The sequence below is a fragment of the Lepidochelys kempii genome, chromosome 2 (assembly GCF_965140265.1).
Source record: "Lepidochelys kempii isolate rLepKem1 chromosome 2, rLepKem1.hap2, whole genome shotgun sequence".
NCBI classification, from domain to species: domain Eukaryota; kingdom Metazoa; phylum Chordata; order Testudines; family Cheloniidae; genus Lepidochelys; species Lepidochelys kempii.
This window is the reverse complement of record NC_133257.1, coordinates 179,424,446-179,451,300: the sequence shown is the minus strand read 5'-3', so window position 1 is coordinate 179,451,300 and position 26,855 is coordinate 179,424,446. Positions and strand designations below refer to the sequence as shown.

Sequence of the window (26,855 nt, the reverse complement as noted above, 5' to 3'; positions counted from 1 at the left end):
AAATTTGGAGTAACTTTACTGACAGTAGTAGATTTACTCCAAATTTACACCAGTATAACTAAGCAGAATTTGGCCCATTGGAGTTACAATCATCCAAAACCAGAATGAGTAGTGAATCGGTCTATGATATTTTAGCAAATACTTACATACCAGAGCTTGAAAACTTATAAAAAGAGAAGTAGTTAGCACCTTGCAGGATTGGACCCAAATTGAGGAGTTACCGGAGTTCACGGTTTCTTTATTTTTCAATCCTTTTTCCTATTTCTGAATTTAATTTCCAGTCTCTAGTGCTGAAATCCTCGTGTTACTTTCACCATAATTTAAAATGCATTGTGAAGGTTGCACTTTAGTAAACAAAGATCCAGAATAAATAGTATATGTTCTCTCACCCATATGAGAACATAATCTAAAACAGTCGATCAGAGGGTACCTGGTCTTAAAGAGAAATTCAATAGGTCATTGAACTTTTTAGTTGTTTTTAATTTGATTTTAATCATATCTAATGAAATGGCCAATTTGTGCTTTAGAAAATAAAGTTGTAAGATAATTATATTCTAACTTCTGTTTCAGTTTAGGGCTTAGCATGCTAGAAAAATGGAATGATGAAAGAAAGGGTTTTTTTTGTTTTTTTTTAAAGACACTGTTCGGAGCCCAGACAAACAAATCCACAGGAAGTGTTAAAGTCTTTCAGACTCCATGGCAGTATATTTTCTGTTCATTCTGAATGTCGATAGAAACAACATCATATCACCTTCTACCACATAACCACATTCTTTCCTGTCCGAAAATATTTATGATAGTATACTACTGCAACAGATAGGTTCTAAAATAGGTCTCCATTGAATTGAGAGATGTTCTAGCTAGCACATATTCTATTGGCCAACATATTCATAACACAGAAACAAAAAACCAATGCACACAACTTTGTGACACTTTTCTTGATATATTAAAGAACATATACCCTCCTACGGCTGTTCATATTTACCTCACTCTCCTCCTCAGCAATCCCAGCTGTCTCCTTTTCACCTGTTGTGACAGTCTCCTGCTTAAAAAGGAAATATGGTCAGCACACTAGAGTTTTTAGCAACAGAAAAGTATGCATTAATAAAATGTAATGGAAGCAGGGCATGTACTGGATGCAACAAAATGAATAGCTGAAGTTTAATGGCATAATATATGGAAACTAATTCAGATATTGTCTGGCAAAACAAGCCATTCTTATTATAACACAGCATCAGAGCAACAAGTCAGCATGGTCTAAGAACTAAGAAAATTAATCCTTTCCTCCGCCTTCATCAATCACCCCACCACCACCACCACGCTAGGAATTTGGAGAGCTCCATTATTAACTTTTTATGGTTATTCTCACGGTAATGTTAGCTTTGAAAAGTTTTTGATAAGTACCTTCCAGGGAGCACTGTTGAGCTTTTCCTAAAGCTGGCTACAACTGTCCTGTCCCCGCTGTGTACCCCAACAACATTTAACACATATTTTCCTCTTGGAATTTCTCAAAAATGAAAGACTTTTTTTTTATGTGGACAGTGATTCATTTAAGTGAACTGTGCAGAAAGAGATGTTGTGCCACAGAATGTATTGTTTTTCCGAATTAACCAAGGACTGGTCTACTCTACAGTTGGGTTGGCTTAACTACATTGCTTAGGGCTGTGAAAAATGTCATGCCCTCTAAAACATAATTAAGCCTCTCAGAAGAACCTCTTCCATTGCTGTAGTAATTGTCCACACCACAGCGGTGCATCTGTAGCCATGGTGCTGTATTGTTTCTAGTGTAGACATACCCACAACCTACTTTAAGGCCTGATTCAATGGGCCTCAAACACATGCCTAAAGTTAAAAGTTAAAGAATGTGATCAAGTGCTTTGCTGAATAGGGGCCTCAGATCTTTGCATAAGGTACTCAGATGTGTTAGGTTTTAATTGAATTAAAGAACTACTATGATGTAACTGGCTCCCCATACCTGGTATTTTCTTCAGTGTAGCTGGGACTTAACACTAAGGCCCTCTAGACAGGAGGAGTAAAACTGTACTAACTGCAAGACCTGCTGGAAAACAGACGACAAGTACATTTCTTCCAGAACTTTTCTGGACAACCATTTCCTAGCTGTTTTCTGGTTCTACTGTAGCAAGCAGAGTTTTAACACCAAGGTAGATGCAGCTGTGGACAGGGATTATTTAAAGACAGGCTATAAAATCTACCCTCTTAGCAAAATTTTAGCATGCTTTCTGAATGTGGGGGGTAACCCAGTCTGCAACAGTAATGTGTATGAACACAAAGCATGTTACAGTTTGGCTACAGCCATAGCTGAAAATAGTTTCCACATAATAACGTGGACAGAGTCTCAATTAGCAACCTTCACAAGCCTGTAACTGTCACTCCAGAATTGCACAAATTTAATTGGAAATGGTTGTATTTTTTTTCCCCTAACAAAAGGATGCTGAGTTATTTCTGAACTTCATATCAATCATGTTTTTAATCTAATCTTCTAGTATTGCCTGCAGTCACATCATAAGCCCTAAACATGTCCAGATGCCAGGGCAAGTCAATTGCTATCGGCAGCGTTACCATGGAAACCTCTCTCAGCTTTATCCTGTTAAAATTAGTGTTATATAACTTTATTATTAATTCTCCTTTGAAGCTACCAAAGCTGACTTCTTGAATTTTTTTTACCTATTTACACCACAAGCTTGAGTGAGACTTTAGATGCATGAATATATGAACAAAGATTGATCATAAAAATGATAATTTCTTTTAAGACGTAAACACACACACACACACACCAAATGCAATTTTCTGCTGAGTCGACTTATCAATATAAAAAAAGTGTGTCATATAAAAATGGTCTCTCAAACTGGCACTTTTGCTCACTAGTACCCTGGCTTTTTGTATGCTTACTGGGAAACTTCCACTGTTTAGGTACCTTCAGTTGTTTAGGTCGTCCAATAACCTGGCTTTAGCCCTCTTCCCAAAGTGCTTTATCATATGTCCATAGATAAGGTCCAGTCCTTGGGATTTGCTTGGTTCACACTTCTATTGCATCTTGGAGCTTACTGAAGCCAAGATTCTCAGTCGGATATGTATCCACGGTTTTAGATTCTCTTGGTCTGTCCTCTTGAATAATCCATCTTGTGTTTTGCACCAGCTCTGTCCTCATCTTTACATGTCAGCGTGCTATTTATCTGTCACAATCTCTCACATATATGTCCCAGAACCCTCAGTTTTAAAAGAGCCTCATGCTCCAATTTGGCACCTGCAATTAAGTGCAAGCACAAAATTTTAGCCACAGTTAATTGCAGGTGCAGTCCATAGCACTTCCATACCTAACTACCTCATTGCACTCCCAAGTCAGCTAGTGAGGCATCTACATGCCATAAACTGTGTCCACAACTAGATGCAGCCACAATTTTGTAACCTCAGATGGAAGGCTGCTTTTTAAAATGAAGCCCAATGTATGCTGTACTCATTTTGTGCTTGCCAGGAACTTAGCAGGTGAGAGTCTCATACATAGTTGAATAGAACTATGAAAATATATAGAATTTAGTTTAGACTTTGATTAATTTAAGGGAGGGGGCACCATGCAAGCAGGCATTACCAGTGGTTCTCACAATAAAAGTTTTGGTGGCCTCAGAGTGCGGGCACCAACTTTGGCTGCTGGCTGCACGGACACTTTTTCCTAAAATACTTATTAACTTGAGGAAAAACAAATAAATATGCACGTATATACACATCCAGATCATTGTCATTTATTTATGTAGGTTATTTTTACGGACTCAATAATAAAAGTAATGCTGTGAAAAATACTGGTATGTTAATATCACTTTTCACAGTAAGTTCTGGCAAACTAAGACCTGGATGGAGGACGGCGGGGGGGAGAGGCTGAGGCAGCAGAGGCCGGGGCAATGGATGTGGGGCCCCGCCACCGTGTAGGTTGGAGGCATGGGTCGGCACCTGGGGCTGAGGGGTTGGCACCCTGAGCTAGCACCCACTGGAGTCCATAGTCAGCGCCCACAGTTGTGTGGCCAGGGCTGGGGATCAGCACCCACTGCCACGCAGCTGGGGTCAGCACCTGGCACCTTCTGCTGTGCAGCTGCTGATCAGCGCTTGTGTTCCATGCCCATTGCTGCACAGCCAGGGCTAGGAGTCAGTGTCCTGAGCCAGAACCTGCTGGAGCCTGGGGTTGGTGACTGCTGCCACATGACCGGAGCTGGGGATCTGCACCTGGGGCTGGGGGATCAGCACCCATGGCCAGCACCTGCCAGAACCCAGGGTCAACATCCAAGAGCAGTGCCTGGGGTCAGCGACCAGGGCTGGGGGTCCTGCGCCTGCTGCCACACAGCCAGGTCTAGGGGTCAGCATCCAGTGCCAGCACCTGCCAGAGCCCAAAGCCAGTGCCCGGATCTGCACCCAGGGCCAGCAGCTGCTGGAGCTCAAGGTCAGCGCCTGGGGTCAGTGACTAGGGCTGAGGATCAGAGTGCATGGACGGGGGGGGGGTCAGCGCTTGGGGCCAGCAGCCACCAGCGGGATTGGGGGTCGGTGCCACACAGCCGGAGCCGGGAATTGGAGTCTGAAGCCCTATGGCTGGAGCCCTAGTCTGCAGCCAGGCTCCCTACGTCCCTGCCGCCCAACCATCCCAGGGCGGAAGTCTGAGCCCCACTAAGTCCCCCATCCCCCTCACAGGTAGAGGGCTCACCTTGCTCCTTCAGCATTGTGCCCCACCTGTCTCCAGAGACGTGCAGAGTGACGCATCCAGGGACAACAGGGAGGAAGGGGAAGAGCCCGGAAGCTTTGCCACCCACACCCCCCTCCCCCATCACCGCCCAGGAAGGTGGTGTGGACACAGGAAAGCCCCCTGGTGGCCACATTAGACCCAAGGCACAGGAGAGTTCTCTCAGAACTACTAAGTGTAACTAATAAAACAGGGATCTCTGAATAGCCCCCATAAACATCAGTGTGTTCCATACAACATACAAATGGCTAGGAAATGAACATAACACCGTCAATTAACTTTCACATTAAGACACCACATTGTTGCCTTCATTTCAAATCCAATCTCTTATTTTCCCCCACGTCTTGAATATGAATTACTACTATATTTGGTGGCATATTCTGACATTTCAATTAATGCACATCTTCCCCACACGTGCAGCAGGACATCTGCCCAAAACATACAGCCATACTCAGAGTTGTGGTCAGTGTTTGGCCGAAGATGTATTGGAGTTTGAATGAAAAATGGACACAGTGGAAGGAGCATTTTTTAAATCAGAAAAAGAAACAGCACAATGGCTAGCGTACTATGTGCTTTTTACATGGTATTCTACTGCTATCTTTTACTAGTGCATAGAAATAGGTGGCAGAACTGTCTCCAAAGAGCTGCATTAGTGATGAGACTGCCCTTCCTATACCAACATAAGCTGATGACGCCTCTACTTTCCCTGGTTCTACGGAACACTGTCAGAAGATAGCATAAGTGTACATGTTGCACCTTGGAATGCCAATCACTTCCTTCCCCACAAAAATGAGGAAAAAAAACACAGATCAATTGTTGCTGACAACTAATAAAAATCTGCAGTTGGTCTATGGCACTTGAGCCCTGAAGGAGAAAGGAAGGAGCATGAAGCAAGTTCCTGTACTGCACTGACATAATGAGACACTGGAATGAGGACACAGGGGAACACAAATGGAAGAATGGCTTGTTTTTTCTCCTTTCACTCCCCACATTAAGTATTTTGTTGAAGAAAAATGGAGGAGGAAAGAATATACCCATGTGTCTGACACAGCAGAAAATACCAGACTGATTTTTCAAGAACTATTCAAATCTAAGGGCCATTTGTGTTATTAGGAGTTATGCCTGAATAACAAGTACTTCAGGATTTGGCCTTTGGAAAATATACTCTTATATTACTGAATGAGACCTATTGGTAGGGACCTGAAGCTTACTATAAGCTAACATTTTACTTAAATCAGCTACTTACAGCTGGTTGAAAAAACAAATTTAGTCCCTTCCTCCCCACCCCATTTGCAAATCATTAAAGTACCAACCTGGATTTCTGCAAATTCATTTGTTGTTTCTAAGTATTTACTAAACAATTTGGGCAATCAATTTTCAGGCAAAGGATTTTTGAACAGTTCCCTTTGTCTATTTGTTATTCTTTGTGTGTGCGCGCAATTACTTACTTAAGCCATGTCATACTGATTCTGTTCCCTCACTTGGTGACAAACATTTTAAAACAGGAGACTGAGGATTAAAGAATCACAAGTAAACAACAACAAGGCCAGATTCTGACAGCTACTACTCACTATGAGTTCATGCTGCACAAGAAGCCCCTTTGACTTACATGAGAATATTCAGATAGCAAATTTCCCAAGATATGCATTCAATAATAGAGGGACTTATCCATAAATCACATCTATCTAAGGTACCTCTATCCCCATTTTACAGATGGGAACTGAGGTACAGAGAGACTTAAGGGCCAGATTTTTAAAGGTACTGAGGTACCTGACACTACAAATATGAACCTAGTGGGATTTACAGAAGTGCCTAGGTGCCTATTGGCCATTGACATAATTGACTTCAGGTGCTTCTGTAAATCCCATTAGCTGCCTATATGCATCTTTAGACACTTAAATAAATACCATTGAGAATCTGTTCCAGAAGGTACGTCTACACTGCAGCAGCGAGGCTCCCAGCCTGGACTGAGAGAGACAGGCTAGTGGGGCTTGCACTAGCATTCTAAAAACAGCCGTGTAGACAGCACTTTAAAGTCGTGGCTTGGGCTGGAGCTTCAGTGCCGGACACAGCTACTTCTAAATGATGCCTGCACAGCTACTTTTACAGCACTAGTGCAAGCACTACTAGCCCGAATCTTCTGACCCAGGTGGCTCGCTGATGTGAGCGGTGTCAATACCCTAAGCGACTTACCAAGGCCACACAGGAAGACTGTGCAGGAGCTGGGACTTGAACCCAAGTCTACCAAGTCAGAGCTTAGTGTCCTGATAACTGGACTAGCCCTTCCCTTCCTTCAAATTAAATGAGACCCACATTATGCTGGAAAATTTACCCTCGCCCCACAAGGTTGGCAATACATGTCCAAGGTACATTTGCTGGCATAGCATGGTCTGACAAGAAATATCCTACAGGCAAATTACACCTATTGATGATGCCACAGTAATTTGAGTATAATGTAAAGCCAAGAGATACGTAGTGGGAGAAAATTTACAAATATTTTATAACACACATTTTTTAAAAATTCACATGGATAAACTGAATGCAGGACTCCTATTGAGGAATGTTTTCATCTATGGTAGCCTTATCAAATGTTGGCCTTTGACCTTTTGTCTATTTCTTCTTTAATCTTAATCTTCAAAAACTCTTCTTATATCACATATTAAAAGCTATTTTTCTAAAGTAACATTTGCTTCTCCCACTGGACCAGATTCCAACAGTAAAGCTACCGCATGCGTTATTAAAATCAGCATGTTTCATTTCTTATTTCCCAGAGGACTCTTTTTTCCAAATGAGCAAGAACTTAGTTTCATTTACAAAATAAAACAAAGCAGAGAAAACCTTAACAAAATCATTTAACTGCTATTTAATATCTATCATCTATCTTCTGAATTGCTACTAAGTCGCCCTCATTTTCTGGCTGTGAAGAATGCTTTCTGCAGGTGAGCTAATGCAGTGATACAATACATTTACTTGAGTCTACAGAGAGACTGCGTGAAACAGCAGTTCTAAAAAAAAGGGTGAACCACCGCATTATAACTATTTCAATATAAACAAACCTCCAGCTATTCTCTAGTCAGTGGCCAAAGTATGGGTTGGTAGCATGATTTTGAGTAGAGTGCCATGGCACATATGATAAGGCCTGTTCACCGCAGTACATATGCCATAAATAAATTCTATAGATAATACGTTTGTCTAGATGGAGACAAGGGCTGTTTTGATTTCATATAGTCAAATAGGAAAAAGCAGACGTCCACTTCACCTACCCCTAGTGAAACGGTGGATGAAGAAAGGCCTAATCCTAATAAATACCTAACTTCACAAAGTAGATAGCACCAGAAAATGAGGCACAGAAACTTGTCCGTGTCACCCATCAGGCCCTCTGATTCCCCAACCAATGCCCCTATCTCTGGATCAAACTGCTTCCTGGGGGTCATAAAAGGTGACATTGACTTCAATGGCAGAAGGACAGGCCCATAAAGCAGTTCTTTTCCTGTCTAATTCTGGTCATGTGTCTGTAACAGTCCACAGGAAAATTCCAGACTCCGTTTTGGGCCTCACTGAACTGAATTTTTGGAGTAGCCATGAGGAATATCAAATAATTCTTTGGAGTATTTTACTAACTCTAAAAAGGAGTAATTAAGGTGCCTTCAAATGAGGGTGATGCCTCAGATGTCTTCCAGACAAATTCCTCTCTTCCCACACAATGTGAGTAAAAAGCAATGGTGATATAGTCTGATTTAATAACCTTTAATGTGACTTGTGGGAAGTCAGGATTTGGCCCAGTGAATACCTGTTCAGATTCTAACAGTGACAGACCACTAGTTACTGACCTGGAGAAAGATAATACACTATTAGGCTGGCAATCAACAGAAATGGATGCATTTTTCTTTAGATCATGGATTCTCAGCACTGGGGTGAAACCCTCCTGGCCTTTCCATATTACTAAATAGAAGGGATGCCCTGGCTAGATGGAAGGGGCGTCAATGGTGGCACCATTATGGAAAAATGGAGATCCAATATGGAAAAGACTGAGAACCACTGGCTTAGAGTACCTCTTGAAATCTAACAGCTTGGCTGGGGAGGAGAGGGAAGCAGCTCAGGCAACCTTGCTGAGGTTTTCTTTGAGAGCTATCATCTTTTTCCACAACATTTGAGTCCCAGTTTTCTGAATGTTGACTTTGAGACCTTCAATTAGATACCCTCAATTGGCTTTGGAGCTCAGTTCTCCGGCTGACTTCCAACCTTAGGAGACTTGTATAAACCTGTGTTTTGGTTTCTATTAGGAAGCAGTTCAATGCTCAGGCAAACAACATTCAAGATGTACATTAGCCCAGTACTTCTCTCTCTACTTGAAAAGAGAAAAGCATGAATAGTGTCATTTATAAATAGTATCAATTCATTTCCCTGGTTATGTTTGTCTGACAGTTACAATATCTGAATCCACAGTAGTTCAGTTGAACTTCACTCTGAAACATCAGCCATAAGTGGAAGGACATTTTAGGGTAAAAAGGCACACACAGCTTTTGGAAAGCCTGTTTTGACATGGGAGGCTAGAACGGAAACCAGCCCTAAAAGTAAAGAGGATAAAAATGGAGAGGATGGCTGCAATATGGTGGACACATACGCAATGATGAACAAAAAAAAAAAAAATCAGATGAAAGCTGGGGCATATGAGGTAGTGGTCACTCACCACAGCTTCCTCTGCTGGCTCACTAGGCTCAGCAGGCAGAGCTTCCTGTTCAGGAGCCACGGCCGCAACAGGAGTAGGAGCCGCGGCCGGAAAAGAGAGGGGTTCTTCAGCCTGGAGTTCCAAAGATGGAGCTTCTTCCGCCTCAATCTTATTTAGGTTTTTGGTTTTTTAAATGAAAAAATCATTGAACACTTGAAATTGGGGAACAGGAAAGAGTGCACAACTACAGTTCTGTATTTATTACAATTCTCTTTCCCTGGTAGCTGTCATAACGGGCTTGATCTTGCAGACCCATGCCTCTGAGAGGATAGCAGAACTGGGCCTCGTAACAATAATTAACACCTAGCATTTTCATCTTCAAAGCACTTTATATATATTTAACTGATCCTCAGAACATCCCTCTGAGGTAGGGAAATAGTATCATCCCAGTTTTAGAGATAGAAAATGAGGCACAGAGAAATCAGATGACCTGAACAAGGAAAGTCTGTAGCAGAGCCAGAACCTGAACTCAGAGCTCATAAACCCCAGTCCAGTCTCTAAACCACAAGGCTATTGTTACTATGAGATTTTAAAACAATCCCTTGTTCTTTTATATGCAGTTTTGTCTGTTCTGAAAATAAATGGTCCCTGTTCTGTCTATTTATGCTGGATGTAGTCATACCAGACAGCCATTTATAGGGAGCAAATATGGACCGAAACAATTTGCACTCCTGCTCTTTTCCAGATCCACTGTCTACCCTTTTTCCCATTAACAGTTTATTTAAATCTGGCAGAATGAAAATAACCAGATTGTGATGCACAAGCTCCCCCTCTACCAGTTAATTCCAAACCACCTATGTGGAATCCATCTTCTGAGCCATGTTACCGCGATTCAGAGTCTGATGAATTTTAGCATACATTTGTTGTTAGCATAAGGATGCATCCAGGAACACCAGTCCTGGCACAACCTCAATTCTGCAGCAAAGTGCCCCCCCCCTCAAAAAAAAGAAAGCTTTTCCACCGTTCGTAAGACAGTTTCCAAGCAATTAATGTAACAGTGGTTAGTTTGGGGGTAAAAATACTTAGGGCAGGATTTGTTCCATATTGAAGGAGAGCTACAGGTTGGGATCACTTACACAGAATAGCTAGCTCAACCAGACAAAATAACCTTAATGGATTAGTCCACCATGAACAAATTACTCTGTACATTGCAAAGCTCAAGTTTCTGAGTTCAGTCAAGCATCTTCATTCACATTTAATAACACTTTGGGTGGAAAGTCTCTTGTGATATAAAAGGCAGCCTCTATAAAAGTCTAAGATTAAAACATTTTCTTTTTCAATATATTTCAAGTAAAATCAAGAGGTCTTTACTTATTTTTCACTCATTCCTTAAATAGGCCAATTCCCACTGCAGTCAATGGAAGTTTGCTTAAGTAAGGATGTCAGGAGTTGGCACAGTATAAAGACACACTCATTATATTGTACCATGCTGTGCAGCACATTAATATTAGCTGTACGGTATTTCACAAAGAAGACATCAGAAACTGGAATGAAAAACACTAGGCAGTTCTATCTAGGGGAGTCCACTAATAAGTTTCCTGAGGTTTAATACTATAAGTAACTGTAGCTACTTAGACAATTGTTATAATGCAGATTATATTGATTTTCTTCAAGTTGCTTGCACATAAACAGGATTTATCAAGTAATCTGCAGTCTATTTACCATGTTTGAACTTCAGCTAAATACTGCCCATAGTACACTTGTTGAATAATGGAAATACAGTATTTGATTATGTTTCTGGATGTATGCATATGCACATGCACTGTACAAAAGCCACACCAAATAATGTTCTCAAACTTTTCCTGTTTGCCAGCTGACATATATAGTGTATGTCTATTTTCTACTATGCTGATACTTCATATTTTTACATCACCTTTAGCTAAATCAAGACTGCAGTAGAGTATTGGTGAGAAGAAATTGTCTACCAGAGCATGGTCACTTGCACAAACATTTCTAAACCCCTATATGATAATAAAAATGAATGTGTCTGATTAAATATATGAAAAACCACTAATCAAAAGTAATATTTCCAGGTGGATAAATTGTGACAAAGACAATGTATTATTGTAACAGAGAATAAAGTTGGTGACATTTTGGGCCAGCTTCTACTTGGTTAACATTGCACAGTGGTGTTTATTAATACCCTTTCTTGATTGAAATGACTGCACCAGTTATAAAAACAAATATAAATTATGTGCAAACTGACCATTGCTGTTATATCATAAAACTAAAATTCTAGAAATTAAATTTGGAATATTTAAAAACATCCCTTTTTAAGATGCTGGGTGCCGGGCAATATTTCTGGTTGTTGTGGGGTTTATTTTGTTTTGGTTTGCTTTTGTAGAAAAATGTTTGAGTGGGGAAAGTTCACAGCTACACAGAATCCTTAGCCCAATGTTGCAAGCAAAGGGTACATGTTTTAAAAGATGGAAGCACATCAGTGCAATAGAGGCTTTTGCAAAAACGCAACACAATATTTTAAGGGATATTTTAAAAAAAGGAATAAAAGCCACAACTTACCAAGTTATCTACCACATTCTGATTTGATTGCACTGTGAATAGAGAAGTATCCTAGGGATATACAAAGAAGCAGGAAAAATATTTTAAGCAAGCTTGTAGAAGTCTACCAAAGGCTTGATTCTGTAAGGCTTAGTCAGGCAACCCTCTCATTGATTACAGAGCTTTACCTAAGTAAGTGATGGAGAATCAGATTCCCAGACAGATCATTTTAATAAGTTTACCTCAAATGTAGACAGTTAAACATTGTTTTTTAGAAATACTTTATGGAAGAATGAAAATCTATTAAACATTATCCTGATGAAGGCATAGAAGTGTAAAACTGAGTTCACAGTCTCACAATACACCTAACTTACAACAGCTCCATTACAGAGACAAGGTGGGTGAGGTAATATCTTTTATTGGATCAACTTCTGTTGGTGAGAGAGGCAAGCTTTCGAGCTTACTCAGAGCTCTTCAGGTCTGGGAAAGGCGCTCCATGTGTCACAGCTTAATACAAGGTGGAGCAGTTTGTTTAGCATAAGTAGTTAGCACATACTATAAAGGACCATCCAAGGTAGAGGGATAAGCATCTGGGGGCAGGTCTACACTACAGCAGGGACTGACACCCTGAGACCCACCAAATCGACTGCAGATCGCTCTCCAGTCAACCCCTGTACTCTACCCCCGACGAGAAGAGTGAGGTAAGTAAACGCGAGAGTTTCTCCTGTCGAACCTTCCCCCCCCTCCACCCGGTGTAGACCCCGCGGTAACTTGACCTAAGGTACGTCGACTCCAGCTAGCCCAGGGAGTTGCATAGCATAGGGCGACTTACCGCGGTAGCGTAGACAGCCTATGATATGCTTTTAAGGACAGAAACACAGAATAAGCAGTCCGGGGGGTGGGGTGGGGCAGGTGGGGGGGAAGAGGAGAACTAAGGTGGCTATAGCTCACCACTGTACTTTCCTGATTCTGCGCTGTTCTGAGGCCTGGACTGGCTAAATTATGGCAGCCTGCCCCCATCTTTCTATGGGAGGCAGCACTGCTCAGAATCTCCACAATGTTGTGCTGTGGCTCTGCCTACCCCTAGACATGCTCTCAGCACATCCCCTATATAAAAACCAGGATTCATGATGGGGTTCTTGGAGGATAATTTGAATCCATCTTCCTCAGTTCCTGCACTAAAGGAATTCTCCTTCAGCTGGACCTGGGGTTGTTAGGGCTCCTTTATGTGGCTCTGGCTCTTTTCCACATTGTAAAGTGGCTGGAGCAGGGATGAGAATCACAATCACAGAGCCCAATTCTGCCTTCCCGCGCACCCTAGCGACATGGTCTATTCGTATTTACCAGAAGACAGTTTGGTAAAATGATTGGTTGTTGTCAGCCCAATGATTATGTTACATTTTATGTCACATTACAGGATAGTTTCAAAATCAATGAAGACATCTTTAAAAAATTGAAAAGAAACTCATAAGAAAAAAGGAATTTAAACAATGAACCATACACTAGCACAGAACTTTCAGACAGTTAAAATCTGCTTATCCACATGAGATGGGGGATGTGAAAAAGTTAAATAGGTTTTTTTCACATAAGTATGGAATTTTGGTACGTGTATCAGATTTCACATAACAGATTTAGATAACTAACGTTTTACTAAATCTACAAAATGTTAACTAAGCACTATCTGGTCTTTTGACTTCCTCTGGGGGGTTATAATATAAACTAGACATTGGGCTGTTTTACAAGTTGAGTGCATTGGGTGCAATAACTTTTACATTTGTTAAATGTTTATTATAAATACACAAATTCTCTTCTGCCTTTCTTTGGCAGATGATAGCACCAGCTAGACAGCTCAAGCTGTACAGCTGTTCCAAAAAAAGGTTAGTATATTTTGTGAAACATTTTCAAAGAGTGGATTTTTTTATTTATTTCTTTCAAGAATTTTCATGCTTTTTTTGATGAAAGTTTTAGAATTAGATTTTTTTTAATTAAAGAAAATTTTGTTTTGGTGGGGAAACCTCCCACTCTCTCCCCACCCCCTTCTTTGCACACTTTCTCCCATTTTCTCTAATGGAAAAAAGTTTAAAAGGGAGACAAAGTATGGATTTTTCTATCACTGTCTCACCAGCAAAGAACAAACAAAATGCTTTACAAATTAAAAAAAACAAACCAAACACTTACAAAAATGTTCAATTTGAATTTTTACTGACATTGAAATGTGGTAAGAAATACCTCAAATTTGTTGAAACAGCATTCTTCAACAATTTTTTTTTAAAATCAAAAAAAATTTTGACCAGCTCTGCGTGGCTGTTTTATAGGTAAAGTGTACTGGATTCAATAGCTTTTAAGTTTTCTAAATACTTCAGCAAGAGAAGAGTCTGGCCAACATTCATTTGAAAATCCTACCCTAAAATTTCAGTGTCAATTTAAAATCCACATGTAATGAGGTAGATTTTTAAGTACTAGCCTCCATTTTTGTGTTTGTAATTATTTGCTCTATTCTGTTCTACCCTGCTTAAGTTCTTTTCTGCTCCCATCACAGAGTTATCTTAGCAGGTGAAGATGCATAGATGTCCCTATGATGTAAACTGTCCCACCAAATAATTGTGGATACAAAATTGTACCCATAATTTGCAGGTGCAAAGGTGGAAGACCACTTTTAAAAACCTGGTCTTTTATATGCAGTCAGGTCATTCACAAAATACTAAGGACAAATTCTGGTCCTACTGAATTCGATGAGAGCTTTGATTTAAGTGGTACAAAGATTTGGTTCTGTAAGACATTAAGGGTGAGATTTTCTTACCCACTCCAGACCCACTGTATGGGTAAAAGGGCTGGAGCAGCATTGAAAGCCCCAATTCTAGCTGTGCCTTCTGAGGGCCACACCACAAGACTTAGTGTAAGGGGGGGGATGAGTGTGGGAAAGGCATCAGGAGAAGGGCCACAGCACTGCAGAGATTCCAAGCAGCATGCTGTGGCCCATAGGGTAGCCCACGGATGCTGCTGTATCTCAGATAGGACCCAGGGCTGACTAAGTTATGCTGGGGGCCCTGGAGCAGCTCAAGATTGTGAGGGTGCAAAGGTCACTTAAAGCAACTTTTCCCCATCATACCCCCTTTTGCTTCACCTCTCAGAGGCCCAGCACTGAGTTAACACTAGTAAATTTCTGTGGTTAACAAATAATCTAGAACTAACTTCCTTACTGAAAATCAGATTTAAAAAAATGAACAAAGGTGTACACAAGTATAAAAACAGGTTTCAGAGTAACAGCCATGTTAGTCTGTATTCGCAAAAAGAAAAGGAGTACTTGTGGCACCTTAGAGACTAACCAATGAAGTGAGCTGTAGCTCACGAAAGCTTATGCTCAAATAAATTGGTTAGTCTCTAAGGTGCCACAAGTACTCCTTTTCTTTTTAGAAGTATAAAAGTTGGTGGAAGAATATGAAACCCACACTTTTAATATTTTGAGGTCTGAGTAAACTCACTTCCAAAAAATTCAACTAGAAATCTAAAACACAGTAGCTTACTGGTGGAAACCTTGGCCCATAGAAGTGGTGGGAGTTTTGTCATTAATTTCTGTGGTGCCAGGATTTCACCTGAAATATTGGTGCCATATCAATGACATTTAGGGTGACTAGACAGCAAGTGTGAAAAATCAGGACAGGGATGGGGGTGATAGGCACCTGTATAAGACAAAGCCCTGAATATCGGGACTGTCCCTATAAAAATCGGGACATCTGGTCGCCCTAATGACATTGGGTAGGTCTACACTGAAGTCATGGGATGTGATTGCAGCTTGTACAGATGTACTTGTGCTAACTTTACTCAAGTTGGACAAGCCCACCCAAAACCCTGGTTAATTACTCATGGGGCCAGCCTATGCTGAAACCCATCTTGGAGCAGTTTCACTGCTCCAGTACCCGAGCTGCCTAGATTAAAGCTAACTTGGGTATAGCAACATGAATATGCCCATTATGTATGATGTTTGGAAATGGAAGGGGTAACTCATGGTCTGGTATTGTCCTCTGCTTTTTATGCCTCTGGCAGTTTGAGACTCGCAAAGCATAAGGCCAGTCCTTGTCCACTCTTTTGACAGCCCAGCAAATCTCTCAAACATGTTTATTTCTTACCTGTGTGAATCCATTAAATGTGCTGCTGGATGCCTAATAGAAGTGGAAAGCAGAACAAATATTATTAGTTTATTAACTCAGAGAATAAGTCAATATATTCTTAGTTGAAAATTTTTTAAAAAATGCAAAAAATACACCAAAAATATAAAATTAAAAAAAAAAGATGAAGGTCAAGACAGTGAGAGAAGCTACTTGGTAACTTTTTAATAGGCTAAAAAAGGCAGAATGATTGATTTTAGGATTTTGAAAAGACTGTAGGTGTATTTTTTTTAGAAAATATAAAATACAAAAATGGGCCTTGATGGTTTAGTGCTGCACCACATTTTGGATAGTTGCATGAGAAATTTTCAACAAGATTAGTAAGGGGTTTAGAGAAGGCAGGGGGAACAATAAATGGATTGTTTATAAAACACAGGGTTATGTACAACCTAAGGAACTTTTTTTCTAGACTATGCTACACACTGGGGTAGGTACCTCTTCTTTATCAGCCTCAATTTCCTGGTACAATAATCCAAATCTCCGGTTAGCAATTTCATCTTCAGATAAATCTGAGTTGTTGGTCTCATTGTCTTTGGGACTAGTTGAACTCTCGGTGCTAGCGTTTCTGGAATTTCCCACTTCAAACAGAACCAAGGGTCTAGCTATCTCCTTGCTTGGTCCAGAGTTGCTAATGCTTGCCTGCTCCCCGGATGAGCCTTGTTTTAAAGATACCTCCTGATTTTTATTGCTTGTGGTTACACCCATATCTTGCCAGCTATTATCTATACTTCCCAAGTCTTGGGTAGACCATTTATCACTAAAGCTTGGCCACGTGTTTTCCATATTACTTTCCTCTGAGTCTTGTTGCTTAGGGGAAAAGGGCCAGTTATCAAATCCATTTGTTTGGCCATCTGACAGACTAGAAAACCCCCAGGGATCATTATTAACGGTGGGATCCCAGTTTGTCAGCCAGGGATCTGTTTCCAAGGCTCCTCCAGGGACACTAATGTTACTACTATGGTCTTCAGTCACTGCAGGTGCTGCCCTAGCTACCAATTTATCTCCCACATTATCTAAACAAGAATCACTGCACTTTGCACTAGCTTGGTCAGCTGTCTCAGGCTGCAGTGCCAACTCTTTTTCAAAGGGTATAAAGTCAGCTTGACCTTCATCAGCAGCACTACCATTTTGGAGGATGCTGAAGCTATTGTCTTCAGTTTCTTTAACAGACTCTTCCGCACTGAATAATTCAGCATCACATAGAACTTTCCCAACATCCGCAGTGTCCCTTTCAGAGTGGTCTGTAACATCTAGGACAACATGTCCCAAAACATTTATGCGCTCCATGGCTGTACTCCCGCCAGCAACACTGCCAGCATGGTCTACGTCATCCAAAAACTCTGTTTCATGGTCACAATTCCAGTTATCTAAGACATTTTCAGGTTCAACATCAGCACATTCTACATGTTTACATGTTTTCTCTACTATGTTAGCCCCATCTTCCAACCCTGCACTCAAACTTCCAGGAACCATTCCATCTATCTCCTGAATGACATTTACCCCTTTAAATTTTATTTGCCCATGATTTTCCAGGCCAGTTTCCTCAAGGTAATTGTCAACAGTTGTCTCAGTTTGCCCACTATTATATTCTGACTCCCATACAGTTTCTATCTCAGTATTTTCTACAATTTCATGGTCTCGTTTTGCTAAGCCCTTAAGAGGTTCTACTTCACTGTGTTCTTTATTTTCATAATCTGTCTCTTCAAACTCCTTTGTATGTTTTATCTCCTTGAAGTTAACAGCTCTGGTCTCTACCTTTTCACATGGCTCCACACCTGCCCACATAGACTCTTCCTCCTCCTGCTTCTTCTCCTCTGCCTTTTCCACATCACATGGGGATTCATCCAATAAGCTATCAGTTCCAATTATAGGCATCTCACAACTGGATTCATTTGCTAAAGGCTGATCAGGCTCCAAATCTTTGCATGGGATATTTCTAGCATCTGAATGTGCCTTCAGTGAAGTCCTCTGATTTTCATCTATAGAAGAGGACCCTGGTGCATGATCCTCCTGTTCACCTACAGCAGGCCAAACACTAACAGACAACGTGCCAGTGGATTCTCTTGAGGTTTGCTCTGCCTCAGGGAAAGGCAAAGAACCACCTGCAGTGATCTCCTGGCTGACACTGGCTGTGCTAAGTTCTAGGCCCCAGTTGAGTGAACCTAGATCAGTTTGGGATCTGTTAATATCTTCTGTTGACCCATTGTTTGGGTTTTCCTCCATGACCAGGTTACACAGGGAAAGACTTTTTGAAGAATCAGGCTTTAGGCAAGCAGAAAAGCAAAGAAAAGAACAAGATGAAAAAGATAACGGCTGACTTGATGAGAAAACACAAAATTCATATTATACTACAGTAATTTTAGTTTAAAGATAAAGAATGCAAAATAACTAAATCAAACAGCTTAAGGAAAAGTTATGTGGTTTGTAATATTTGGAGACAATTGCTACAATCTAAAGAACGGTATCGATAGATGAAAGAGAGAATACTAATTAAAAGATTAAAACAGAGTTTTAGTAGGTTTGCTTACCGGCTGCACCAGTTCACTGCTTGTCTGTATGGAAGAAAACCATATAAATAAACAAATGTAAAACTAAACCCTGTGGTTCATCTAAACTAGTGGTTTGTTGTGTTTTTTTTTTGTTTTTTTAATCAGTGCCATATAGATTACCAGTGGTTATGGAGCTGCTCAGTGGCTGATCACATGGTGCTGGCTCTCTTCCATGTTTCCAGCTGCTAACTCATATTAATAGCTAAATTAATATTAAATAGTTCCTTAACATTGTTGTTCCATGTAAGGAATTTCTGTGCTTGTCAAAAGGATCTTATACAATCACCAACAGAAAGGGAGATTACTCTGCGTGATCATGAATAGGATGGGAAGTGATCCAAAAGACAATAGTTCTGGTCTATACAGTGTAATTGTAGCCTTGTTGGTCCTAGGATTCTAGAGAGACAAGGTAATACTAGAGAGACCGACAATGGGTCTGATATCATTAACTCTAGGGCCCTTTACACAACTCTGGCAGGGGCCTTACTGTAAAATAGGTCTGATTCTCTGTTATCCACCTTGCATAGACATTTGCATCAGTGCCAAATGGGTATAAAATGCTGCCAAATTAAAATGCCAGCTTTTACAAACACTTTGCACTGGTACAAATGACTAGACAAAATGCAGGGCAAAGGTGAATCTGGCTCAGTTTGTCTGTTAAGAGGAAGTTCACAATGTAATAAAGCTTGTGAAACCTCTGATCCAAACTATTTAACAGTAAAGCCCTTGTCAAGCTTGTTATTTGTTTTAACAGGAATGGAGAGAACTAGAGTTAGCTATAAAAAAAAAGAAAAATATTGACAAGCTACAAAGGAAAAATGTGAGACAAGCAGACTTACATAAAACATCTACTATTCATTCAGTGTTATAATTTCAAGAGGTTCTCATGGCATTTACACTGGCTTTGAAATTAAAAGTAAAAAACTGAATTCTAACTAGTGTGTGTAGATGAAACCTTAATTTTTCTTCTGGACTCTGTTTAATCCTCTCTAAGAAGCAGAGGTGACCATTATAAAAGCATCACACTTGCTATCTATTCATGCAACACGGCTGTAAAATTTTGCTACTTAAGGCCTTGAGTCAACAGAAAAGATCCATAGATTTGTGTGCTGTTTAAGTCTGCACAAGGTCACAGATTAGAGTTTTGCTTCCTCAGGAGGTCTAGCCAGCCATCACTTTGACATAAAGTAGGAAGAAAGCTCACAAAAACTAGCCCTCTTCTTCCTGAACACCATTATACCCGATTCAGCAGCAGGAGATGGGAGAAAGAGCAACTGCATCTTCTACAGCAGTGGCTGCTTTTCTAAATGATACCAGAGTATGGTATGTCCACTGTTGCTTTTAAATTTACTGTATTTAAAGATCAATTCTCTCTCCACCCCTGAATTTTGAAAAATAAAAAATTAGGTGTCTATTGAAAGGAAGTTCAAAGGAAATACAACCTCAGAAAAGAGGTGACCAGTAGCGTCCATTACCACCCACCAACAGCTATTAAATACATGAAAATAAAAGCAGAAAATAGCGGTCATCAGCTTGACTGAGTGAACCCATCTTGGAACAATTCAATATAAATACATCATCTTTGTTAGCACTGCCCCTTCTGTTCAGAAGCTGAGTCTCTCCTTCCCTTCATATAGGATTGCCTTCCATCTCTGTGACCAGATCTCCTATTTCTGGCCCCAGAGCTCTGAAACCCGGTTTGGTTTCCTTGCTGGCCTGTAATGCACCCTCAAAGGCTTTGCATGTTGTGCCTGAAGCAGTGGACATGAGGCAAAACTTTCTGGGGTCTATTACTGTTGCTGCTGGAGGGCAAACAAATGGGTTCAGGAGTGCTGAGGATATTCATGGAAAACTAGCACAGCAGGGATGTAGGAAAAAGATATAAGGCCAGATGCTCAGCTCATATAAATAAGTGCAGCTCCCAGGAAACCAACTATGCTAATTGACACTGGCTGAGGTTCTAGACCATTTACTTTTGTCTCTCTGTGCTTTACATGGGATGGGCGAGGAATTGTACATATGAATCCCCTGCATATGAGACATCTGTTCAGCAGGTAATGCAGGATTTAGAGAGAAGGTTCACTTTAAATCATTTAAATCCAGGAGTTGTTTCCCTCTTGACATGAAATTAACTCCACCTCCAGTGTGATGTGACCATAAATGGGCAGCTGGGTACATATCTAGGCTCTTACCAAAACAGGCTGTCTAGGTCAGGACCTCATTCAAACTTATTGACTTCAATGAGCTTTAGATCAGATCCCTACTGTAAAGCTTTCTGACCTGGATTATGGCTTTGCATCAGATTGTTTTACATGTAGGTATTTAGATAGGTAAAATCTTATTCTGGCTATCAATTAAGAACAGCCAAACCTTCCTTACATATGTCAGAAACCCTCTATGTGCATCTTCAAGGGGACTCCCAAATAACATTCCCTAATGGCTTTATACGGTACTCAGGATGGGATGAGCAACACCTCTTGGGAGTGGAGCAGTGGCTGCACCAATGGCTTAAACGTACATTGTTAAAATAGGATTTTGGCTGATTAATTCAGCTATAGGGCTATGGTAGAACTCTGGCTGAAGATCCTATTTCCTTTTAAATTAAGCCTCCAGAAAGATTTGTTGTATATGAGCTAGATGATAAAGGTCATAAAACCTTGTTAATATACTGCAATTTGTTGTTTGCACTAATAAGCAAAATAAATCACTTTAAATTACATTGGTAAAAATGACTTTATCGGACCTTGAATCACCAGCATGGCAATTTTAAAGCCAAAAAATGTCACGAGTAGCAGAATCCTATTAACCTGGACGACAGTAGCTGTTTGTTTTTTGTTGTCCAAATAATAAAGACTTTTTTTCCGTTCGTTCCTAATGGTGTTAGGTGGGCTTCACATACTTTAAAATATTCTGGCATTCTCTGTAAATGCTTCATTTTGCCTTATGTGAAATCCTCTAGAGTGCTACAGAATCAGAGGCACAGAAAATCTCTCAATACGCAATGATAAATATCAATCTTACCGTCCATAAATCCCAGGGCAATGTCTGGAAAAAGGGCGAAAAAAGACATTGTTGAAAATATTGTCTGTACACTGTATGTTAGAACTTATCTATATAGTGCTGTAACTATACCCGGTACTTAAGCACAGCCTTAGTATATTTTGGGGGCTGGGGGAGGGCAAATGGAGGGTTGTGATAGTTCCTACTACAACAAAACTGCACTTGTCCAGTAAGATCATACCACTATGCATATGACTGGCATGTATGGAGAACTTCAGGTAGGAAGGATAGGTCCACCAATGGCTATTAGCCAGGGATACAACACCATGCTCTGAGCATCCCTGGCCTCTGTTTGCCAGAAGCTGGGAGTGGACGATAGGGGATGGATCACTGATGATTGCCTGTTCTGTTCATTCCCTCTGAAGCAGCTGGCATTGGCCACTGTCGGAAGACAGGATACTGGGCTAGAAGGATCTTTGGTCTGACCCAGTATGGCTGTTCTTATGTTCAGGTCTCCCCAGTCTGCTATTACTGCAGAAATGGAGGCCAGCTACTTGGATCATCAACATAGTCATCAATAGGTACACAAGCGAGGGACAGTTGCTCATATAAGCCAGAGATCTGGCTTTCCAGTAACTGTAGGGTCTTGTCACGATCCCTGTACAATACAGGGATGTATTGTTTTATTTTACAGATGGGGAAACAAAAGCAGAAAAATTGTGACTTGACCAATACCACAGAGAGAATTAGTAACAGAACCAGGAATTGAATTCAGGAGTCCCTTGCTGTCAATCCCTTGCTCAACACACTGGATTTCCATACCTCTGAATCTATTAAAATATTGATAAAATTTAGTGGCTTATCAGAAGGGCCAGCCTAGCTGCATGGCACAGCTGGGAAAAATCTTGTAGTGACTTTAGCAACATCTGAGGCAGGATGGGTGTCTCTGCCTCCCACAGCTATTAAATGATCAAGATTCCTTTCAAAAGATCAAGGAATATGTGGCCATGATTCCCACAGACCTTAAAGAATAATCTTGTGTGACTGTTGTAGGGACCCAAGAAAAACCTATAGCTTTAGGTAAAATCAAGTGACAAACCTTACACCCTCACAATTGGTTTGCATTGGTTTACATTCTGAATGTTCTCACCTTAAGCAAAGGGCCAGAGAAAGATGGACAGACAAATGGATGAAAGAAAGCTAAGTTTAGTCCTGACATTAATATTTCCCCCACATCCAAAGGGTCTTCATTGATCTCAAAGGGTGGCTGGGACACTTTACAACAGATAAAACTTGTGCTCCATAGAGGTTACAAAATAAAAACACAACTACCAAAAAAATTCAAAAACTGTTTTGAGAACTGCTACTAAATATTTGCTTAACTTCAAGGATGGAGCATATTACCTTTGCCTTCCTGTCTTGCTAAATGCCTGCACCCTAAATCTTCTGAAGGTCTTGAAGCAAATCTGCTGCTTATGTAATGAACTACTTCAATTTTTTATGACTACAAACCCCTTTCCATAAATCAAAATCAAGTACTTCAGTACCCAGCTTTCCTGAGGATGAACATCATCATCCAGTTCTCAATTAGTTTATTCCCAGATAAGTATCTCTTTTATGGACATATCCCAATTGATATTTATCTGCATGCATCTTAATAGTCTATTAGCTAAATATCACTACTTTCCTGAAAAATTATGGGCCCAGATCTGCAACCTTTGCTCAAAGGAAACGATCCGACTTATTGACGCTAAAAGTCCCATTCACTTTAAATTACTTCTCATTCACATATGTAGTACCACTAAAGTCAAAGTTGGAGGGTTGCATCCCATGCTGTTGTCTGACATTAATACTACAATTAAGTAGCTGCTAGAATTTTCATTAGAAACCCTGTTTTGAGTTGTGGCTTTTTTGTTAGTGACAATAGTGGTGTTTGGGAAAATTTATTTGCATCCCTTTATCTCTCTTCCCCCACAATGTTATAATCTTCCCCAATTCTTAAAACTCCATGGTGTGACGGCAACACAACTCTGGCATGTCAGCAGAACTATTTCTCCCAATTCTACTATTTTAAAAAGCACAAAAATTAAATTCCACAATGCTGGTCTCTTTTAGGCTGATGGATGTGTCTCTAAACACTAGGGTAACCAGATGTTCCAATTTGGGTCTCTCTCTTATATAGGTTCCTATTACCCCCCACCTCGTCCCGACTTTTCACATTTGCTGTCTGATCACCCTACTAAACACACTCAAATAGCATTAACTTAACTGTTCAGATGCAAAATACCAACAGCCAAAATAATTTAAAGTAACATTAACCCTAAGGGATGTTATCTCATTCCCATGCTAGTGGCACCTGAGGAGAAGGTGGATTTAAGATGTTAAAATCAGGCACTTGTGGGTGATATGGAGATTTGACAGCTGGGAGGTGGGGCAGAACGGTGTGCTCTAGGAGACAGGATACCAGCAGGACTCAGAATGAAGATCAGAATGTTTCTCTGGTTGGGTTTATTAGCTAGGGGGGATAGAGACTAGGTGCTTGTGGGGTGCATGTGTAATAACTGGGGAGAGAAGGGACAGAACACAGAGGGTGGTCTGGACTGTGAGGGTGTTGGGAGGTGGGGAAGTTACTGCTGGAAGAGTGGGATAGGCAGAGGGAGAATACTGCCAGGCACTTGTGGAATGAGGGTTACAGAGATCGAAAGGAGGTAGGGGCAGAGACGAGAGCAGACGGGCACTTTTCAGGGTCTGTTTGCAGTTGAGGGCATGTGGTGGGAGAATTAAATGGCAGGTTGGGAAGGCATTTGGGAGCCACTGCACAGAAGACTATGTTTATCTTCCTCAGTGCACTTTACTGAGAGGGGAAAAAAAACCCACAACAGTAAAACCAGCACAAACTCAGAAAATGCACTTAAGGCGGGAACTCCATCCTTAGCATCCCCCTCCCCTCCAGTATTACAAGGCTCTCCAAACACAGATCAGATTTCATCCAGTTACATCTAGTCAGAATAGTGGATTGTAAGTGAATTGTAATCCTCAAAGATATCCTCTGAGTGGGGGTAGCCACTATGTCTCACCCATACAAAAGATAGATAATCCCCTTCTGCATGTTTATGGGGGGTGGGGGCAGGGCGGTGGGAGAGCGTTTAGTGAATGCCTCCTATGCACCTACTTGGGAATACACAGACAATGTGCATAGTCTCTGCTTAATAGTTCTCTATATTTCATGTTGGCAAATATTTCCAGCCACTGCAAAAATAAAACCTACTGCTATTTGTACATTATCCTGTCAGCGCATGAATGCTCTTTTATGGAAGTTTCATGTTTTGTGTTTAATTCTCCCATTTCTCTTATCACATTCAGGATTATTGAATGAGGAGCTGAAAGGGCAGAGCTTGCAGAGTCAAAGCTGGAATTTTCTGTCAATACTGAACGCATAAATCTAAAACCAAGGATTCTATTTTTTTCAGGGAGGGGAATTAAACAACAAGCAGGATGTGACAAAGCTCCATGATAATTAAACATTGAAAACTGCAACTAGAAATCTGACTTGGAGTTTGGAGTGCTGATAGTGTGATGTTTTTCTGTCCCCACATGTATCAGTGGAAATCACCACAAATCTATTATGTAACCAGGCATGCTCAAATAAATTAATTCACAGAGAGAAAGATCAGCAGAAAACCTGGATTGTCTCAACAACCTGGCTTGTCTTCTCACTCCTCCACCACTGTTGAGCTCCTGAACAATTGATTTAGACTAACTACATTACAGTTCAAATCATGTCAGGCCAGAATCACACTGAAACATGGTCCTTGCTAGCAGTGTTAACATGGTTTCTCTGGCTGCTGTACAAGAGACAGGTCCATGCTGGCCAGAGAAATTCTTATCACCCAACCAGAAGTAAGTGTATTTAGAAAGGATTCTATTAACATTATTTAGTACCAGTATAGACAGAAACTTAAAATTGCAGCTTCACTAGGTCAAGCCAGCAACTCCCATGTTGCCCATAATTCTGCTGAGGGAAGCTATCTTCGGTCAACATGGCATAGAGTGTTATATAGTACAGAATAATTCTTCCCTATAATATCCCACATAAAAACATGTGAGACAGTTTTATTTTATTTTTCTTATAGTCATAACTAAAAGAGATTTATGAAAAAGAAAGCCAATCAGGTCATATTCTGTATTTAGTACAAAGACTATCACAGCATAGTGGTAGTATGCTGCCCCTATAAGACTGAGTGTCTCCTGAGCCACAGACAGTCATAGCTGGATTTTAAAAAAAGAACCTGTCAGCAAAGCAGGCTTGGGAAGATTACAACATTTTTTCTGAGTTAGTCTATGGTTTGAGAAAAAGGTATAACATCAGAGTCAAAGCCATCAGTTACAGGTGGCTGCTCTGCTTGACTATAATCTCATATTAGCCTGACGCTTCTCTCTTCCCCTACCCGGTCATCAGGTTGTACTGGCATTGCTGAAGAAGGAAGATGGATGGCTAATGAGAACTATGAAAGATCAAGTTTTTCAGAAATTGTAAATCCATCATTCATTAATTCATGAGGCAGATGTTTGTTACCAAAGTCAACACACTCCATTCCTGTATAGCATACCTCTAGCAAAGAAATACCTGAGACATGGGAGAGTGGGTTAGGGTTATTCCTGTTGATACCACTTCTGGCTTGAAAGGGTCAAAGTCCAGATCTAGCAAACATTCCTCTTTCTTCACTTCAGGAGCTTCATTCTGTCAGAGAAGAGATGCTCACTTAAAACTCATATAGAAACCACACCGTACAAGCAAAATATGAAGGTTTCCCATCTACATGCAACCAGAGGGGAAAAGTTCTCTAAAGACTTCAGAGGATTCTCCATAGAATTCAGTGTTCACGACTGCCAGACCTGATTAAAAAAAAAAAAAAACACAAAAAAACCCTTCCCTTATAGCTTTAAGTTGAAGAGATTTGGATGCCTAATTCCCATCCGACATCCAACGTCCTGGGGTCCTCGGAAAATCCCAACGATAATGCTCGACTGTTTGTGAAAAGTTAACATAAAAGGACAATGAATATGCGTGAATCAAATTTCACTCTAATAAAGGTCTGTGACTCCAAACTGTAGAGTCATCCACAGCCCTGCTTAAATCTTGCTACATTGATCTGTCCAAAAGTCTGCAT

The 26,855-nt window shown here is 40.7% G+C and overlaps 1 protein-coding gene across 5 annotated transcripts in view; it reads right to left on the bottom strand.

The window, feature by feature from the left end:
• The window catches only part of AMPH (amphiphysin), a 171,656-nt gene that overhangs the window by 12,456 nt on the left and 132,345 nt on the right, over positions 1 to 26,855 (bottom strand). The window contains exons 12-19 of one of the 5 annotated variants that reach the window (XM_073332856.1): positions 26,312 to 26,425; positions 21,706 to 21,729; positions 18,664 to 18,687; positions 17,891 to 18,397; positions 16,097 to 16,129; positions 11,991 to 12,041; positions 9,432 to 9,578; positions 986 to 1,045 (exon numbers count right to left, since the gene is read on the bottom strand). In XM_073332856.1, coding sequence (XP_073188957.1) covers positions 986 to 1,045; positions 9,432 to 9,578; positions 11,991 to 12,041; positions 16,097 to 16,129; positions 17,891 to 18,397; positions 18,664 to 18,687; positions 21,706 to 21,729; positions 26,312 to 26,425 — 960 coding nt within the window. The remainder of the gene's footprint in view (positions 1 to 985; positions 1,046 to 9,431; positions 9,579 to 11,990; positions 12,042 to 16,096; positions 16,130 to 17,890; positions 18,398 to 18,663; positions 18,688 to 21,705; positions 21,730 to 26,311; positions 26,426 to 26,855) is intronic. The other 4 variants (XM_073332857.1, XM_073332859.1, XM_073332860.1 and 1 more) reach the window with 4 other exon arrangements.